Raw genomic sequence first — 20,197 nt, 5'->3', positions numbered from 1 at the left:
AGCACCGCTGGTTTAAAATCATTATATTGCTTTATTATGTAATTATTAATATTATTTAATATTACTATTTTAATTATCTTATTAAATTACACACTCGGGAAAAGGGGCCGCTTATTAGAGTACCGCTGGCTTAAAATTATTTATTTCATATTTATTAATATTATTTACTGGTACTATTTTAATATCTTGTTAAATTACACACTCAGAAAAGGGACGCTTATTGGAGCGCCACTGGTTTAAAATTATTTTATTACTTCATTCCGTAGTTATTATTACTCCTGTCTCGCTAGGTCTTGCAGACGGCTTGGCGTCCTAATGACATGGTGTTGAATATAATTGAAAAGTATGACGATAATAGACGGCACCATAGTTTTCCTTTCGGGATGGATTTTCATTCACATCAGACAGTTTGACATTTCGCTAATTTGGCAGTTTTGCGATTTGCATGTCGTCACTGCATATACAAATTTGGAGTCATATGCGCAGTCTATTCTGGAGTCTGGCCTTCACAATATCGTCTGACACCATTTCAGGCTTCTAGGCCTAGCAGAATAGCTGGCAATCACCGATTGCTAACACTGACATTTAAATTCTAATACAATATAATATGTGTAGGTATGTGCATTTAAATATGATAAATAATTATACATCTTAATCGTGATTATCATAAATAGCGATCCAATATAACGCGAATATTAATCTTTTTCGGGTCCCATTTACATAATAGAAAAAGGTTAGCAGCATAAAAAAAAATATTTAAACATTATTTTGTTTCATTGTCTATAAAAAATAAATGCTTGCAGCCATATGAGATCCCCGAGGTTCCAGCGGCTAGCTCAGGAGTCCATCGAACCCCGGATTCACAAAAAAAAAAGTTATAAACGATTGGAGTGTAAATAAAACACGGTCTTTCGTGCTCGTAACGTGGTCTTCTTATATTTTACATTTTCTTTAAACGCTTACATATTTTGTTTTAACAATAAGTTTCGCAGGTCCTATCCTATCGGAAAGGGGACGCTTACTAACTTTTTTTTTCTTTTTCTCAACTTCGCGTACCCACGCCATTCTACAAAAAGGACTCTCGTGATTGGCCAAATTTTATCGCATGATTTTGGATTTGACGAATCACGAGGACCACCTCGGCGCAGGCGCGCAGAAATTTGGACGTTGCCGACAAGCGCGGCAAAATTTATTATATTTAAATACTTATATTTAGTCTTAAAATTATCGCTTTCATCCATCATCATTTATACTTTTTAAATTAAATTAAATACTTACGTGGTTGAGCAAGGAATCAGATTAGATGTTTTATGAAGCCGTTTCTAGAGGTCAGGGTTACGTTTCGACTTGAGCTACTAAATGATTATTTTACACCGGGAGAAGCCCGCCTGTAACAGGGGTGTATCATTCGCCCCATCTGGATTAAAGTCGAAAGGTACGCCCTGATCTCATCGGCCACCCATCCAATTCCTTGTTCATCCGTTAAATACATGGCATGATAACAGTTTATATAAAAAAATTCAACTACAATCTAACTATTCTAACAAAAAAAAAAAAAACAACTAACTTTACGTATTGTTTCTATATTTATTTTAATTACTATTTTCCTGCTCAAAGCAATGCTCCTGAATAAGTCAGAGTTTGATTTATTTTCCTTTCTTATCTTTGTAGATGGTTACACTTCGGAAGTACCTCTTGCTGTTTCACGATATCTTTCAGGCGTCACGTCCCTAGTCTCTCCATGAACCTGCGCGAGAAAGGAGAGTGCGCACTCTCCACACCATCAAGCTTTGGTATCATGAATTTTCGGCTACGCTGCCTTTGGATGCGCTTACTTCGAGAGGTGGCTCTCTTTGTGCTTCCAAATTGTCTTCATCTGTATTTATTCTTTTTCTTTCTTTAGTCATTTATTCGTTCATTAGACTTCATTGATATTAAAAATTTAAATATTTCACCCTCTCATTATATTTATTTACTAGCAAAACCCGTTTTATTTTAAAAAAATTGTTATTTCGTTTTACGCGCGTATGCGACTCGATTTTCTGCCGCGCGTCTCAAAGTTTCTAGTCCAGACGGTTTTTTATGTTTTTCGCGCCCGATCCCGGCGTTATCGCGTGCGTTTAGTCGACATGTCAACCGATTCCTTCTCGCCAAAGGCGCGCTGCGCCGATTTGCGGGGCCTCTCACGTTTTATTATTAACATTTATTTTTCACATTATTTAATAATGAACGTTGGCAGCTTCGCTTTTTGTTCACACGATTATTACAATACATATCATCTATTGCTTTTTCAGTATTAAACAAAAATTATAAAAGTCCTGAAGGGTATTATAATACTGTATTTATATTTTTTTATAATGATATGCGAGGCGTTATCATTTATTTTAGATTTGAGGATTCTTTGGTAATCTCGCCAGTGTCGACTCCGAAAGAAATAGTTACGAATAATTTCACAAACGTACATCCTTTCACACATTATTATATATGTATATATATATTTTTAAACAATATTTCTTATAACCAATCAGCTCGCCGAGCAAAGTTGATTCGTTGTATTCCGTCTTACCGACGGCGTTATAATTGGTTTTGAATTTAATATTTCCGAGCGTCGAGGTACTGTTTTACCGCGCGGATTTACATTTACTCCACGCCACTGGCCGTTGTACGAATCGACGGCGTGTATTTTTTTTTTGTTACTTTTGCGGACGGCATTTCATTACGTATCTAAAATTATTCTAAATCAACTTTGCTTTGCGTTTGATGCATCTTTTATATACTAATAATAAAACTTAGTTTGTGCTTGACGAGAGTTCACACTTAAACATTCACTATTTCCACTAAATTCACGTCTTTTGCACCCGCTCCTTCGAAGATCCATGGTAGGGGGGCTTCCACAGGATCCAGTGTCTTCTTCTTGCTCCAAGATGACCACCATCTCGCGGCGCCTTCTCCATGTCTCTCTTCTTCTTCCATTTTACTTCCGGTCGGATACTCCGTACCATTTCGTGCAGGTGGCATTGTTGTGCCACCCGCCTGGCCTCACATTTCCAGGAGTTCTAGGGCGCTCATGGCCATGTCCTTGGTTTCCCTGGTACATGGTCCTAGGTACTTCAGGCGCCTGGAACTCGATAGTTACCAGTTGTTCTATGGTCTAGATGTAGAACACTTTAATTAGATTTTTAGAGCTGAGCAGGGTGTGATGTCGGGAAAACCATGCGTTTTCCGAGCCTCATGTTGCCAGGGCGCCATTGAGATCCCCGGGGTTCCAGCGGCTAGCTCAGGCGTCCATCGAACCCCGGATTCACAAAAAAAACAAATTCAAACGGTTGGAGTGTAAATAAAACACGGTCTTTCGTGCTCGTAACGTGGTCTTCTTATATTTTACATTTTCTTTAAACGTTTACATATTTTGTTTTAACAATAAGTTTCGCAAGTCCTATCCTATCGGAAAGGGGACGCTTACTAACTTTTTTTTTCTTTTTCTCAACTTCGCGTACCCACGCCATTCTACAAAAAGGACTCTCGTGATTGGCCAAATTTTATCGCATGATTTTGGATTTGACGAATCACGAGGACCACCTCGGCGCAGGCGCGCAGAAATTTGGACGTTGCCGACAAGCGCGGCAAAATTTATTATATTTAAATACTTATATTTAGTCTTAAAATTATCGCTTTCATCCATCATTATTATACTTTTTAAATTAAATTAAATACTTACGTGGTTGAGCAAGGAATCAGATTAGATGTTTTATGAAGCCGTTTCTAGAGGTCAGGGTTACGTTTCGACTTGAGCTACTAAATGATTATTTTACACCGGGAGAAGCCCGCCTGTAACAGGGGTGTATCACATAGAATAATATTTTAAAAATCATATTTTGATTTAAAAATTAACCTTAAACAATATAGTTTCCCGGTGCGGGACATTCATATCGAAACAAATGTTGATAAATAATAAAGCAATACATATTATATCTGAGTCTATTCTAGACCAATTCTGATAAGAATAGGAATTTATAAGACCTAAAGATGTGGAATCAGCTTAAAGAAGCCTTCATCCAGCAGTGGATTGATACAGGTCGATGACGATTTAAATGGGTAGGTATATAAAATCACAAATTTAAAAAAAATATAGCAGTTTACATGATCAAGAAGAGTAGAATTATGTTGGGATAACCTTCATCCAGCAGTGAATTGATCTTGGTTGATGATGATAATGATGATATTATGAATGGGTAAATATAATATCAGCAATTTTGATAAATATATCAATTCATATGACCGACAGAAATGCAAACAACTTAGAGAGGCCTTCATCCACCAGTGGATTGATTCAGGCTCATGGGCAATATAAATAGATATAATTTAATAGCAATTCAAATAGCAGAAAGGAATAGAATCAGGCTAGGGAGGCCTTTATCCAGCAGTAGATTGGTTCAGGTCGATGTTGAAAAGGATGATAGAAATAGGTCTAATATCACAAATTTGTTTAACCACGGTGGTCGCGCGGCTTGAGCGTTGGACTATCACGCCGTGGGTCTCAGGTTCGAATCCTGGGTCTGGCAAGTACACATATTTTTTTTCAATTTGTGTGTGAGTCAGGGTATGGACCTAATAGGTTGAGCAAGTGGCTGACATCCATTTCTCGTAAAAAACAAAATCTGTTAATACAAACCTCTACTCTGTGAAGGCCCATATGATCCTATTAGGATCGGATATGGTCGAAAAGAAAAAAAAAAAAAAGAAAGTAGAATCAGGTGGCGGAACCCTTCATCCAGTAGTGGATTGATCCTGGTTAATGATGATGATGATAACGATATGAATATGTAGATAAATATAATATCACCGATTTTGATAAATACAGCAATTCAAATGACAGAAAGGAGTAGAATCAGGCTAGGGAGGCCCTTATCCAGCAGTGGATTTGTTAACGTCGATGTTGATAACGATGATAGAAATAGGCATAATATCACAAATTTGTTTTACCGCTAGTAGTAAAATCAGGTTGCGGAACCAGCAGTGGATTGGTTAACGTCGATGTTGATAAGGATGATAGAAATAGGTATAATATCACAAATTCGTTTAACCGCTAGTAGTAGAACCAGGTGGCGGAACCCTTCATCCAGCAGTGGATTGATCCTGGTTAATAATGATGATGATAACGATATGAATATGTAGATAAATATAATATCACCGATTTTGATAAATACAGCAATTCAAATGACAGAAAGGAGTAGAATCAGGCTAGGGAGGCCTTTATCCAGCAGTGGATTTGTTAACGTCGATGTTGATAACGATGATAGAAATAGGCATAATATCACAAATTTGTTTTACCGCTAGTAGTAAAATCAGGTTGCGGAACCCTTCATCCAGCAGTGGATTGATCCTGCTTGAGGATGATGACGATATGAATATGTAGATAAATATAATATCACCGATTTTGATAAATACATCATACAACACCCATACAAAAAAAAAAAAAAAACAAAATGTAGCGTTATCAAATTTTGAAATATTATCCCATGGTTGATCGTTAAAATGCGGAAACATGCCCGCGGAAAAAATGAAATAAACAGTTTTAATGGGAATTCGTATAAATGTTATTGTTTATTTGAATATTATGAATATTAATTATTATAGTTATCTATAGGTAATATAAATGTGAGTTATTATATAGTGCTGTGCATCTTTAAATCATTATAAGAGGTAAATAATATCAGCTGTAAACAACTACCTAATGAATGACGGATGGTAGATTTTAAAAGTGGTTTTTTTGTGACTGTGTTAAGTTTTATAAAATTGTGCTGGATTCAAATTGTAGCTACTCAAATGCATCCGATAAGCAAATATGTGGTGGTAAATTAAAATAATGTAATTTAGTATACATAGCGTAATAAATACATTGTGTCAAAAGACTTTCTTTCCGTCAGAGGTGTAGAAACTTAACTTAAAACAAAGAACTTAATTAATAAAATTATAAATAAATCACTTCTAATATGTTTATCGGTTAATCTTATTATGATTCGTTTGTGAAAATTGATTGTATATCGGTTAAAACGCATTTTAAATTTAAAGCGGCAATCTTTGTGAGTGTTGCAAACATTGTGAAAAAATAAACCTGGAAAAGCTGTAGGATAATAATATATAGGAGATTATTTAATATTACTATTTTTTTATCTTGTTAAATTACTCTCAAGAAAAGGGGTAGCTTATTGGAGTGCCGCTGGTTTAAAATTACCTTGTTGCTTCATTCCGTAACATGGTGATGGTGCCCTGATCACGTGTTTCATGTCGCATTTTCGTATTGGTGTGCGCGTGCATCTCTCAATTTTACCCTCTACTAAAAGCGCCATAAGAAGTATAACTTCAAAAATATTATTTTTGTGTTAAAACCATTAATATGTACTGTTACCAGACAAAAAAGAAAAAACCCCGGCGCGACAATTTCAAATTCCAAATCCACAATTTAATCAAAGTCAGGAGGGCCCCGGCCAAAGATTTGAATTCTCTGCCGTGGGAGATGGCGTTCCCGCTTGACCGATAGTTTCTAAGAAAGGCCTCTCCGGCCGATGCGCGTCCAAAAATTTACCGTAATTTGTTTCATAGGGTCCCTTGAAAAGATAGTTTTTGAAAGGACAGTCGGCCGAAAGCGTCCCCTTTGCCCCTCCCCGCTGTCTCATCACCCATAGATTCGTTGCAGATAATTGCTTCAGTGGAGATTGTCCGGCGAAAACAGAAAGTACCGCGGGCCACGTGCTACGCGCTCGGCATAGCCGGGCGGTGTTTCTCAACGCAAAAATGCCGCGCTTTTCTCGATGTTGTAAATCAGTGAATCTCTTTTCCCGTTATTGTGTTAATAATAATTCATATAACCACCCTTAAAACGAATCGCGTGTCCGAAAAGTGCGTCGGTGTTAATCCCGGTAATGTGCCCAAATAAATTAATTTCGCCACAGTGTCAGTGTCGAATAAATTAAAAGTGTTACGACAATGGCCAGTAATAATAACGTGTCTTCTCCGTTGTAACCTACAATGTAATCTATAATGTAATATCCGTCGATGTCTGTATAATTTAGTGTAAATAAATCCAGCCTGCGCAGGGCTGTTAAATCAAAAATAAGATGTGTTTTATATAAATTAAACCCCGTGGTGTCCACACTCCCAATCGAAGTAATGCTCAAGAAGAATCCTGCCAGTCCACATGTGAGTTCCTATTCTTCTCGGTATTAGTACTTATGCCTAAATTTCACAAAACCGTGAAATAATTTGAATGACCAATTTTATTTACCCTATTTCTATTATTTTAAAAATAGTAACCCAGAATTATTATTTTGGATGGGCTTTTCCTGTAACATTTAACATGACAGTTTTTTTAGTGATTTTTACAAACGCAATTTATCCAGAAACAAAAGTAACTTATTCCAAATGTAAAATTAGAAAATACATTCTTTTAACAACATTGTCATAGTTTTTAGCATTGAGATATCCATTTCAAAGTGTAAACTACAATTTTCAACAGAAATAACAAAAAATATGCAAAATCAGCACCGTAATCAGTTTTTTGTTGTTCGCCAACAATTTGTAAAAGTGGAATAAGTTGTTTTTGAAACTACAGGCCTCAAATAATTTATGAAAAAACTGAAGTTATAACGATTTGCCATCACAGTACTGTAATATGTCAGAGACTTACTTGAATGCTGGCTTATGATTGGTATATCGTCGCTAATTTTCTACAAACACGTATCTCAAAAAACACAACTTTTCAGGAGAGGCAAATAACAACTTTATTCTGATTTTAATTTAGAAATAAATTTTCTTCTATGAAATATCCATTTAGTACACATATTATTTTCATGGTTATGTTTCTTCAATTATCGCATTCTACTTTCGACTATCAGTCATATTGCAACTTTACTGTGAATATTACTGCAGCAAACACGTATCTTGACTTACGAGAAAGAACTTCAGTATAACCATCTGTCGGAGTTCAGTATTCTGTATACTTACAAACACGTAACTCAAGATACGAGTTTATAATATTTATAAAAATCTTTGATTGTGATATGGGTTTTTTGTTATTGCTTAAAAATCTATTGTTATAAAGTAGGTTTTGAGATAAATCGTGATAAAAAATAGATCGTGGAATATGTGGGTATTCAAAAATCTGAATTTATTACATCAAACAACTCAAAAATGACAAAAACTGAGATACGTGTTTGTAGAAAATTAGCGACGATATGTATAAATCAGGAAAAAGGAGTGGGTTGTTTAGGTTGTGAATGAAAAATGATTGTTTTAAAATATCCTTTATTTATTCAATTTAAATTATACAATTTAAACACTAATGACAAAATAACTAAGTTTAATAACTATCCCTATCAAAATGAATGAATGATAAAAAATATTAAAGACTATCGTAATTATTATTTAAACACTGACCGATAGATTGTACAAATAAAAAAAGTAATAGGACTACGCGCATTAGTAGATTATGATAGACAAAAATGACCATTAATAATGGAATTCTACCATGTAAATGCTATATATCAACTATCAATACTATTAGCGATGATATTTGAGTGACCTTTTTTTATTCGTGTAATCTATTCGCTGACATTCAATAACAAATTTCTCAAAGGATGTCTTAATATTACACTTAATGATGAAAGTAATACCCAGTACGTTTACTACATACTGTTTACGGTTATTCCGTATTTATCAATAAGAAACTAAACTGTAATTTGAATTCTAATAAAAACCATTTTCAAGGTTTGGACAGAATTCGTGTCATATCATTTATTCATAAAAAATAACAAGTTTATATAGTGAGACCTTAAATCACGATTTATTTGACAGTGGATTGACCCTTTTGTCTTATCAAACATTGACACTAAATTAAGTTTGACTCATCAATTTGTTTAAACATTGCGCTGTGTATAATTATTCGTTGCTGACATTGGGCACATGTGCAATGTGTATTTCTGGTTTGAATTCTATTCCAAAAAGTTAAACACAAATCATACATAAAGCATAAGTGCTCTGCTGTGTAAATAAAGACACTGTATGCCGACAGGTAAAATAACCAGGAAATGAAATAATGTGATTGATAAATCTAGCCCACCCGTATGATTGTGTATCGCCTCATACTAAACTGGGTTTATAGCCAACATAGAAGTACAAGAGATACATGCCTACCAGTGGCATGCGGTGACTTTTGTTTGTAGGAATGCTGTTATATACATATACATATTAATCTATTTTCTATATAAATTATCCACTTTAGATTTTGAAACTAACTGGATCATGGTGAGCAGTTGAGTGATGTGATTTATTGCAGAGTGGGAACTGCGATATTTTAAACATATTTGAATACTACATATTCATAATAATATTATTAATAATATATATTATAGAATATCAATAATAACAATCAAGAAAGTCACAATAAATAACTTAGAGAACCATTCAAAGCAGAATAGTTTAGTAAGATTTGCCATAAAATTATGCATAAATTGATAGTATTTTACAGAATATTTCTGGGGATGCTCCGCATCTACAGCATCTACGGACCTCACGTCACTGTAGACATACTAGTGGCGTATATCTAAAAATGCTATTGATTACAAAGTAAAATTTAGTGAATCTGAGCAACCGAACGCTTTTCAAATGTTGATACAGAAGTCATCTATCAAACAATGCCAGATAATATTTTCCAAACCCCGAATTGAGGCATTCACTTAAAAAAACAAGAAATTGGTTCAAACCAGTTCGAGATTACATGCGGAAACAAACTTATTACATATTTCTTTATCTGAAGTGTTATTTATTGTTAAACAAAACCGTCTTGATAGTATTTTACAAACATATAATTCCAATGTTTCTTGTACTTTCTTGGAATTCTTAATTGGTTTGAATTATCCATTAGAGTGATGCGTCTAGGTTCCACAATATAAGTTATTAAAAAAGAAAACATCGATTTATTATCTTAATACATATATATATATTATAATTGAAATAAAAATGTAATTCATATTATTACACAATTCTGTATCTTAACCTGACAAAATCTATATAGAAACGAAAAGGAACTGATTAATAATAATACAAAGTAGTTTATGTTTATATTCCTGCACACTTTTTATCTAGATAATTTATATACTAATTAAAAATTTATAAATTCAATGTCCATCAGCAACGAATTGGTAATTTTGTACTCAAATGAATAAAGCAATTTCTGTGTTTATTATATTTATCAACATCGATTATTAAGCGCAATGAAATAACAGAAATATTGTTTTTTGTTTATGGTCAAGATAGACTAGGGTTACATAGTATACAGAAAGATGATGGAGCCTCTATTAAAATTAAGAACATTATGTCACCCCAGTATAATATTATTATGTCAATTAGTCAAAACATTTTGTACATTGTGTTCCTTGATTTTATTACATCGAGTCACTAAAATATTAGATATTTTATGTTATTTAACTATACTGTAAATGATTACGAATACAGAGATAAATTATCAATAATGGGATACATGCCATTGTGTTATGTTATCGAGGTACATATATACAAAGTATGAGCGCTGTGAGATATTTCAAACAATAAAAATCATTAGTCCAGATTCAAAAATTACTACCTATTGTATTATTTTGTCTATGACCGGCATGTTGTCTCTTTCCGATGAGAATGTCTCATCACTAGATATAAATGAAGCAATGCAGTAGGTACCTACATAATATGAGTTTATGTACATCAATTATTACTGAATGACATACATTATAAACTATTGATACCTTACGCAGATGTAATACATTCAGAATCAATATTCATATAGAATTACGAATTAACAAATATTTCTATTTACAACAACGTGTCGTGTACATAAAACAAAAATTAAGAAACAAATTGACACAAAATTCCAAGGATCGGTAATGAGTATGGATCCATACTGAATTGATTAAATCCATTGGAAATATGTGACAGTGAAAAGGAACAGAGTGGAAATAACTAAGAAGCGCCTTTGACCCCAGTGATAATACCCAATGTTTTAATTGCCGTAACATCACTTTTAAACTTTTTGAGAGTATATTATAATCAAAAGCCATTAAAAATTTTGCAATGGAAAAGGCTGACTGACTGACGCTAATATTCCTACCACATGTGAAATTAATATTATCTACAGTTGCACTTCAGAAACAATATACTACTTCTGGATATCTGTATCAAATTAATGAAACTCAATGATAGGTATAATGAATTTAGAGTAGTGAAAATCCTCACATGGAAAATGCATATAATAATATATACAAATAAAATTCACTGAGGTTAATGGGCAATAATTAGATATATTTATAAGTAAACATGATTTAAAAAAACAAACACCAGTATGTAGTTTAAAATTCTGATTACATTAAAATCCCACTAATTCATATATTAGTAATTCGAAATTTGCCATAATTCAAACTGAAAATATCACAACTTAATTTTTTTTAATTGTTTTTTTTTTTAAATAAAGCAAAAAACAAAATTACAACAAAACCTGCATTTTCAATGTCTGGTTTATTTAAAAAAAAATGTTTTTTCATTTAAAATTAAATGTAATGGCTTTTTTGTATTATTCAAAATTCATTTTCAAATCAATTTGTGAATGATTAATTGCCAAAGATAGTCAATTAAATTTTGAAACAATGATATTTTATTGTAAGTACAGCATATAATAATATATTAAAAATAAAAATCAAATACCCAAATAATTGGTGAACAGTAACAGAATGGCAGTTGAAACATTTTGTATTTTTTAAAAGATTTATCAAACTGTTGCTGTATAAATAGGTGTATTTCAGATATGAAGAAATATATTGTCGAGGCGAAGGGAAAAAGATTGTAAAATCACGACGTATGCGATATTTTTTCACAGCCAAAACTACCATGAAAGAGAGATACAAAACAAACATCAGGAGCGTCAAAGCAAAAAAATACAAAACTAATTACGCGTACAACGGGATAATAACGCAAAGGAATGAAATGAATGTAACAATATTGAGAAGCACTGGATATTATCATCCACGAAATCCAAGATGGCAATATTTTACAAGCAGTAAATCTAAAACAATACTAAATGCGAGATGAACCAATATTGGCTCTGCGAAGTGAACACTGCATTTGCCAACAGATGGTAAGCAACCCTCGTAGTTCAATGCGTGAGGCACCAGTTTCTTAAGTCTTGAGTGTTTCTGTGACTGCTCCTACTATACTGTTTCACTACTACTACACTACTGTAATGGGCATCGTAGCCAGTCGTAATGTTTAAATGAAAAGGAAAAGTATTTTAAAAATGCAAAATTGTGATTACTAAATCAACTATGTGATACAGTATTTTGCTTCATACTAAACTGGGTTTATAATAGACAATACAGAAATTCAAATTAACGTATGCCTACACTGTAGGCAGGTAGGGTAGGTAGGGTATCTAAAAATGCAACAAATGTAATTTTGTAAAAATGGCATTCATTCAATAATATTATTTTGAAATCTGAGGTTGTTCGAACGTTTAATGGTGTGTATGAAATCTTTAATGGTTGCTAATTAAGAGTATTATATTTTTCTGAACCCAATAGTTTATTTAAGGGAAAACTGCTTCTGTGATCGTGACTTTTGCCTGAAGTTATATTGACTTGGAATCAAAAACACCACTATTAAAAAATTACAGAAAGACATCTCAAATTAAACTACTTCATTGTGATTTGAAATAGTTAATTCAATATTGTAAAATGGAATTCTATCAAGTAAATGATATATCAATTAATAGATCTTCGCAAGCCTAAAATTAGAATTAAACCGTAATAATTGAAGCAATCACATAACAGCATGGCAGCTTTGTTTTTAAAAATGTTATTCACATAAATTAGTATATTATATGCTACCTTCACAGATCTGATGTTGCCGGCTTGGATTCGTTTGTTATGTTGGTGAGGAGCTTCTCAAAAGTTTTACGCATAGAGTTACAATTAGTCTTTTTATGTCGGGCGCGCCAACAAGGTGACACTATGCTAGTCGTTATCGTTGAGGGCTTGCCTCCAGGTGGCGTGGTAAGGGATGCGCAGGATCTTGAGGCGCGTGGTGGGGAGCTCTCCTGCCAGGAGTCGCTGGAGGGATGTGAGCGGCAGGATTTCCACCTGGGGCGGGCCGCCAGCGCCAGCAGGCTCAGCAGGGGCGCTGCTATCTTCAGGCAAGAGTCCAGGGACCGGCTTCAGCACGGGAATGCAGTCGCCCAGGCCGTTGCCGTTTTTCTTGGGAGTGGTCTTTGGTTTGCTGCCGGGAGGGGTTTTGTCACACTGGAAACAAAAATCTATTTTGAGTAACGGAAATCATTCTTGAAAACTAACCACGTCGGTGTTCAGGACTGGTACGTTAAGAATCCTGAAGTAGGAGCAACAATTTACGTTTGCTATAATTTTTTAAACATTGTGAAGAATGTTTTAGGTTGGCTACTAGCTTGATATTTTCTGTAATTCAATGGTGGCCGTTAATAAGTCAGTTAACTTCACAGCAACCCACGATGGCCGCGCGGCTTAAATGTCGTGGGTCCCAGATTCAAATCCCGGGTCTGGCAAGTACACATATTATTTTTCAATTTGTGTATGAGTCAGAGTATGGACCTAATAGGTTGAGCAAGTGGCTGACATCCATTTCTCGTAAAAAAACAAAATCTGTTAATACAAACCTCCACTCTGCAGAGGCCCATATGATATTAGGATCGGACATGGTCAAAAAAAAAAAAACTTTACAGTAGTCAAACTAACAGTGGCTTCTGTACAGTTTTTGATCACCACAGATCTGCATAAGCTAAAGCAAGAAAGTCTTAGAAATGTCCTAATATCAAATTTTTGACTTATCTCCCTTTCCCCGGAGACCACAAAATTTATTGGTTGTATTATAAAGACTGAAGACCACCCTGATGGTCGCCAACCTTCAATAGGTTTGTACAAGAAGAAGAAAGAAGAAACTAACTTGAACAATGAATAGCTCGGTGACTCTGAGCAGCTCGATGGTTACTCCCCAGACGAGGTGCGTAAGAGTGTTTTTGAGATGTAGCACTCCATCCAGTACGCAGCGATTGGTGGTGGCCGACTGTGATACGTACGTGGGGATGATCAGTAGACGCTTCACATTCTTGCACTCCGCCAGCGCCTTCTCAAAACCGCACTGGAAAAAAACGCATCACATGTAATGCAGCACATTTACATAGCAATTTTATTTGAAAAATTAACCAATACTATCAATAGATTTCTAGATGGAAAATGAAGTCATGTATAATTATATGAAACCAGGGAAATAAAGTATAAGATCCCGACCACTTTGCGGAAATGGAATAATCATTTCCTGTGTTTTACAATACATATGTCGACATGGGCTCATGGAACATCTAAGATGAAAAGCTGCTGTATTTTCATTTGCCTCCAAAACATGCTCCGGATACGTTGCATTTTTCCGTTGTGCGGAAACTTTGTAATGGAAGAGTAGCTTTATCAGTAGTACAAAACTGGTCTGCAGTCATTGACGGGTTGAATGATTCTATCAATCTATAAATCGGCAAATCTGTAGCTAGTGTATTCCATAATTTGCAGAAGCAGGAAAGACGTTGCATTTAAATTCCGTTCCGAACCATATCCAGTCCCTCATGCACAATAAACTGCAAGATAGGAGATATTATAGTCTATATATATTTCACACACATATGAGGCGTCTTTCCAAAAAGCGATAAGTCCACATTTGGTCGAAATCGAGAAAAAAATATGCACGTATTCTTTGTATAATTTTACACAATATGTATTGATCTATAAATTCCAAAACGCGACATAACCCTACGAAAAAAAATATTTTAAGTCTCGATTTATTACAAAAAGCGCCAAGTCCGTGTTTCATATTATTTAAAGCTTGGTTGATTTCGCGCGTGTTTAAGTCAACCAATAAGGGAACGTTAAATATTGAAAAGGGCGTCTCCCATGCTGTTGCATCTGGTAAACTTATGACAGTGCCACGGAAATATGTGCCTTATGCGGGATAAATTAAAAAGTGAAGTACAATTAGCGCTAAGTCCAATTTTATTTTGCCTATATTTATTACATTTAAGAGTTCATCGGCTGAAACAAATTGCCATTTGGTTCTAATTTCGACATAGAATACAACGGGGAAAAAAATCTCACGTTAAAACAAATAATTGAAGCTAGAAACATAAAAATGTTGTTTCCCGATAATATTAAATTGTGGACTTGTCGCTTTTTGTAATTAGACGCCTCATATGGTCAAAATAACCTTTCTTTAATGTTTGTTTGATTCAGAGCTAGGACCCAATGGGTCGGGCGAACAGTTAAAGCTATTCCTCATACAGGTGGAGGAATCAGTTCAAAGAATGAAATAACAGTGTACTAAGCAAAATAGAATTAATAAATAGTGTTATGTTTAAAGTATAAAAATTCCTACCCTGATATCGAAATTGATGAGCTCTAAATGCGTGAGCTTGGGGAGAGCTGCAGCAGCGAATATCAGCGCGGGCGTGTCTTCTTCGCCGGGCGACTTTTCAAGTCGAAGGCGGCACAGACCGACCAGTTTGGACAGCAGTTTGCTGCCCTGCCCTCCTTCCAGAGAGCACTCGCCCAGCTCCAGAGATTCCAAAGATGTCAGTGTGCCGACTGATTCGCATCCACATTTCCCCAAATCTAAAATTATGAATAATTAGACATTAAAACCAGTCATTACTGCATTTTTTTATTATTTTCACACTGCGAAATTGTTTGATTTAACACAATATTATAGATTAGGTTTTATGCTAAATTCGCATAGATTTGGCAGACATAATTTATGATATTGATAATGAGGTGTCAGACTGATTTGCAGCCAATGAGGTTTTATATCACTAAATTGAAGGTGAATCTGCAAGTGGACTTATGTTGCGTTCCCACATGTGAATTTGTTAATGTCATTTGATCTGACCGCTTCAAACCTTTTTTTGGATTGATAACATTGTTCTCTTGTAACTCATGGCAACCAACTAATGGCATTAAAATCGGAATAAGTTGTTTCATCCTCTACGATGCATTGACGACTAAAATGTTGAATTGACTAAAAGTTAGAACGACATCAACTTTATTCAATTCAACTAACAAGTTGATCAACTTTTTTGTTATGTGATTCCCACTTACAGCTTAGTTTGACAGAGACAAAAAAAATTACCAAAACCATAAGATTTGTCCATGTTAAGTACGATTGCCGATGGCAGTATTTGAGTATCAAGTTTGTATATTTAGACAGTTAGGTTTTTCGACGTTTCGACTCTATGGATTAAAATTGTATGTGTGCAAAATATATGCCAAATTAATATGCTTATTATATTATATATATTTTTTGGCATATTTGAGTTTGGATTATGTTATTATTATTTTTAGTATTATTAATAACCATGTCCTTGCTTTTTTGTATAAGGTGGTTGTTAGTAATTTTGAACAATCACAAACACCCAGTCTTTGAGAAAAACACATAAATATTGTGTCCTCACCGGGTTGAACCTAGAACTCTCGGGTGGAAGGCCAGGACCTTACGCAATGCACCACGAGAGCCGCAAGTTTGGATTATGTTGCGTGTTGCTTCGAATATCTGAGTACGGCAATTGAATTCGTTTTGTTAGCAAAGTGAACGTTGAGTGACCTTTAACTGAAGTCAAGCTGAGATGCTTGAGCTTGGTGAGCTTCTCGAGGCACTTGAGGCTGGAGGTGAGCTGCAGCCCTGTCATGCCCTTGATGCGCAGCTCCTGCAGGAGGGTGAGATGCGCCAGGGGGGCGGGAGAGAGTGACGCGCAGCGGATGCTGCTCGCAGTCAGAGCCTGCAGCTGTGGCAAGCCTCCGCACACCCGCTCCACCACCGACGCCGGACACCGGCACAGGTCTATTCTGTAACACACACAATGCATTTCTTCAATAGAATATTAAAGCCCAATAATGTTGAAGAAAAACAAGCTTTTGTGGAAATGTTTTTTACATAAAATATGTTTCAGTAAAAAGCATTCACGTACTTAATATTCAAGCTCCATGATATACAATATGTATTGTGTTTGTTGTCTAACCTAGCAGAATGTTGGTTCAGCAGCTATCAAAAGAATTTACGAATGCCAACAGTCTGCAAGGAAGTGAGAATGACATTTTATAGGAACACAACACAGATGACAGATACATCGAACAGTAATAATTCAAGTTTTAATTCAAGCATGCTGAATGACGGAGTTTCTTCATGTATTTTTGAAAATCAATATTTAATTACAGTAGCAGTTTTAGTTAGTAGAGACCTGAGGTACATCTGCGATAAAATGCGTGCTCACTACAATGTCTGGGTGTTGCAATTTTACCCACCACACTACACAGATTTCCCGAGCAGGAAGTTGTGGGTGATAATCGGCGCGGTAGGCCTACACAGAGCATAGAAGGAATCAAAGTGCAACATTTTGTGGCACGTGACCTTAAAAATACAGCAATATAATCATGACACAAAAATTACACTAAATTACGATTTCTTAAGACTACAATCCGCTGACGCGTGAAATGTGTTGTCCCTGGCCGTACCTGAGAAGTGAGTCGACAGTGGCAATATGCTGTGTGAATTCTTCCCAGACCTGATCAGGCACCTGTGTCGGCAGGAGCATCTTACGCAAGTCCAAGTGACGTGTTCCGTGACGCTTCAACGCGAGAGCCAGCCCTTGCCAGTTGTTAACCTGAAATAAATATTTCAATGAGAAACTACCACTCACAGAGCTTCCCAAACTAATGATCAACTCAATATCAGCCACAATTTATATACAAAGACTAATACATTTTGGTAAATTATTAAATGCAGATTTTATGTTTCTCCCTCCACAAGTGCTGTGGATGGTCCGCAAACGTTCGGTGCACCGCTAAATGTATTTCAATGGGGGTTCGCTAACAGCTTGACTAGTTTCTGAACAGTTTGCAACGCGCCTGTGATGAATCACTAGAGGCAACATGCTGGTGTCACCGGGTTACTGGAAACTGAAACAGTGTTGCCTGCCTCTATTATAAATATTAATAGATGAAATGAAAAATCATGTTTTATTCTCTTTCTCACTAACATTGAAGACATTAGAATGTCAAAAGAAAACATTGAAATGAGTCAACAATTTTTAAATATAAAATTTGTGGCGTAATGGAAAAAAATACCTTTGCCTGTATAGTTACAAGCAGGGGTATTTCTTACTGTTTATATTATTGGCGAAATAACAAGGGTTTCTCTGAAGACTGACCTGTGAGTTCTTCATTCTGACAGATTTCCAGAGTGCAGGAGTGGCGGCGATGTCTCTCCAGAGGCGGCACACTCGTGCGGCAGCCGACAGCTCTCGCATCTTCAAGTACTGGAAGATCTTTACAAACAAACCACACTGCATTTCATTGAGATTTTTTGTCAACGGCTCAGTGGATATAATGAACAAACCAATAAACTAACTCTTAATTTTCAAACATATTTGGGAAGACATGTGTAGTTGGTTATAATAATATTAGTTGCAAAATTATCTTTATGACACATGTCACCAGTGTTGATGAAAATAAACCAGTTTACATATCTTTTCATCCTATATTTTTTCGGTATGGTCACACTATAGAAGCTATATTTGATATAAATAAAAAGGATTCAGAGTTTTTACATTTTTAATTATTAAGAAAAATCAATGTGTTTTACAATAAATATAAAAAATGAGATCCTTTAACGAATTCAGGTTTTATATATATATTTATATTGAGATAATGAGAATCGTCCCAAATTGATTATTATTATTCCGCTAGGTGTCTCTGGTAGACCGAATGTTCACTATTAAGCAAAATTATTTTGAAAAAATCAATAATGTTCTTCACACACATCTGATGTAATATTCTACCATTTATAAATGAATTTTGTGATAAACGTGCATTTAATAATGAGGATAAGTCATTTTAATGCTTTTCAAACAAAATATAATATTTCACTAGGACAGCTGCCTGAGTCATTGGATGATTTTGATCATCAATGTGGGTGAAATAAACCTGCACATCATAATCACTTCATCTTAGCCTGCTCGGCATTTTAAAATAAAAATGTGTCTAGAGGGAAACATATTCGTTTTACAATGATTTCAAATATTTCATCTTTTCATCTGAATAAAATTGCATCAAACACTCAATTTTGACAAAAATGGATATATAACAAACCAATACCAAAGTGATATATATTATTGAACTCCCAATCAATCATTGAAAACAACTCTTCAGTTTCCTGCTATCCACAGCTTCTGCAACTATTCCACCGCGTGTGTACCGATAAACGATGTCTTCAAAATCCTAACATAGCATGACATGGTATAATATATCTGATTTAATTAGCATATTAATAAAATAAACTACCTGCACAACAGAGTTGTAACCGCGTTCTCGATTTTTCTTGCAAAACTCGGCAAAATGATCTATCTGCTCAATCTCGGCTGCTTTGCCCGATCGACCACGTTTTCCGCCTAAAAATTATACACTCATTTATTAATTAAAAGAGGTACAACTGACATTATATATTATGTGAGTAAATAAAAAGTTAGGGGCAGTTTTCATATTACCACATCTATTTAATCGTGACAGGGTTCAAAATGTGGAACAGCTTTGTATGAAAAATCAGAAGTATTTTATTTGCAACATTGGATTACACATATTGGATTACGGTGTGTAAAATGTATTGTCATTGTTTGCATAGCAACATATCTAATTTATATGTTTAGGCTTGATTTTCCCTCCTCAAAACAATAAATAATAAACATAGATAAATATTACAGTTTTATGTTAGAATATTAATCATGGATCATTTGAGAATAAGACCTCATTTAGAATGTTGATTCGTATCGTACCCTCGCAACTAATCCGCCACAAGTCCAAATTTACGTGTTTTGAGTTAATTACTACGTTTCATTGTCTATCGTTCATAGTATATGTACCGAAAATTTCATATCTCTAAGTCATAAAATTCAAGTCAAAACTTCATTCAATATCTAAACATATTTCAAAAACACAGTACAAAAATGCGAAAGGTAAAAACTTCAAAGCTGATTTTCTGTTTGACGTTTTTTGGATTGTGGCAGTTTAGTTGCGAGGGTGCGATATATCGTCGGTCTACT

General features: G+C 34.9%; 1 protein-coding gene across 4 annotated transcripts in view; it reads right to left on the bottom strand.

Moving 5' to 3' along the window:
* Positions 1–11,510: 11,510 nt before the first annotated feature.
* LOC147077793 (uncharacterized) overlaps positions 11,511–20,197 on the bottom strand; it is a 44,214-nt gene continuing 35,527 nt past the window's right edge. For 2 of the 4 annotated variants that reach the window (XM_085960788.1, XM_085960791.1), the window contains 7 exons: positions 19,443–19,549; positions 18,311–18,445; positions 17,616–17,764; positions 16,708–16,949; positions 15,487–15,722; positions 14,014–14,208; positions 11,511–13,337 (listed from right to left, as the gene is read on the bottom strand). In XM_085960788.1, coding sequence (XP_085816914.1) covers positions 13,053–13,337; positions 14,014–14,208; positions 15,487–15,722; positions 16,708–16,949; positions 17,616–17,764; positions 18,311–18,445; positions 19,443–19,549 — 1,349 coding nt within the window. In that variant the 3' untranslated portion in view covers positions 11,511–13,052. The remainder of the gene's footprint in view (positions 13,338–14,013; positions 14,209–15,486; positions 15,723–16,707; positions 16,950–17,615; positions 17,765–18,310; positions 18,446–19,442; positions 19,550–20,197) is intronic. The other 2 variants (XM_085960790.1, XM_085960792.1) reach the window with 1 other exon arrangement.

Source organism: Rhyacophila brunnea, unplaced genomic scaffold (genome assembly GCF_057557595.1).
Source record: "Rhyacophila brunnea isolate RB1 unplaced genomic scaffold, BYU_Rbru_1.0 scaffold_12, whole genome shotgun sequence".
NCBI lineage: Eukaryota > Metazoa > Arthropoda > Insecta > Trichoptera > Rhyacophilidae > Rhyacophila > Rhyacophila brunnea.
The sequence above is the reverse complement of the archived record's forward strand: the minus strand, read 5'-3'. Positions and strand labels throughout refer to the sequence as shown.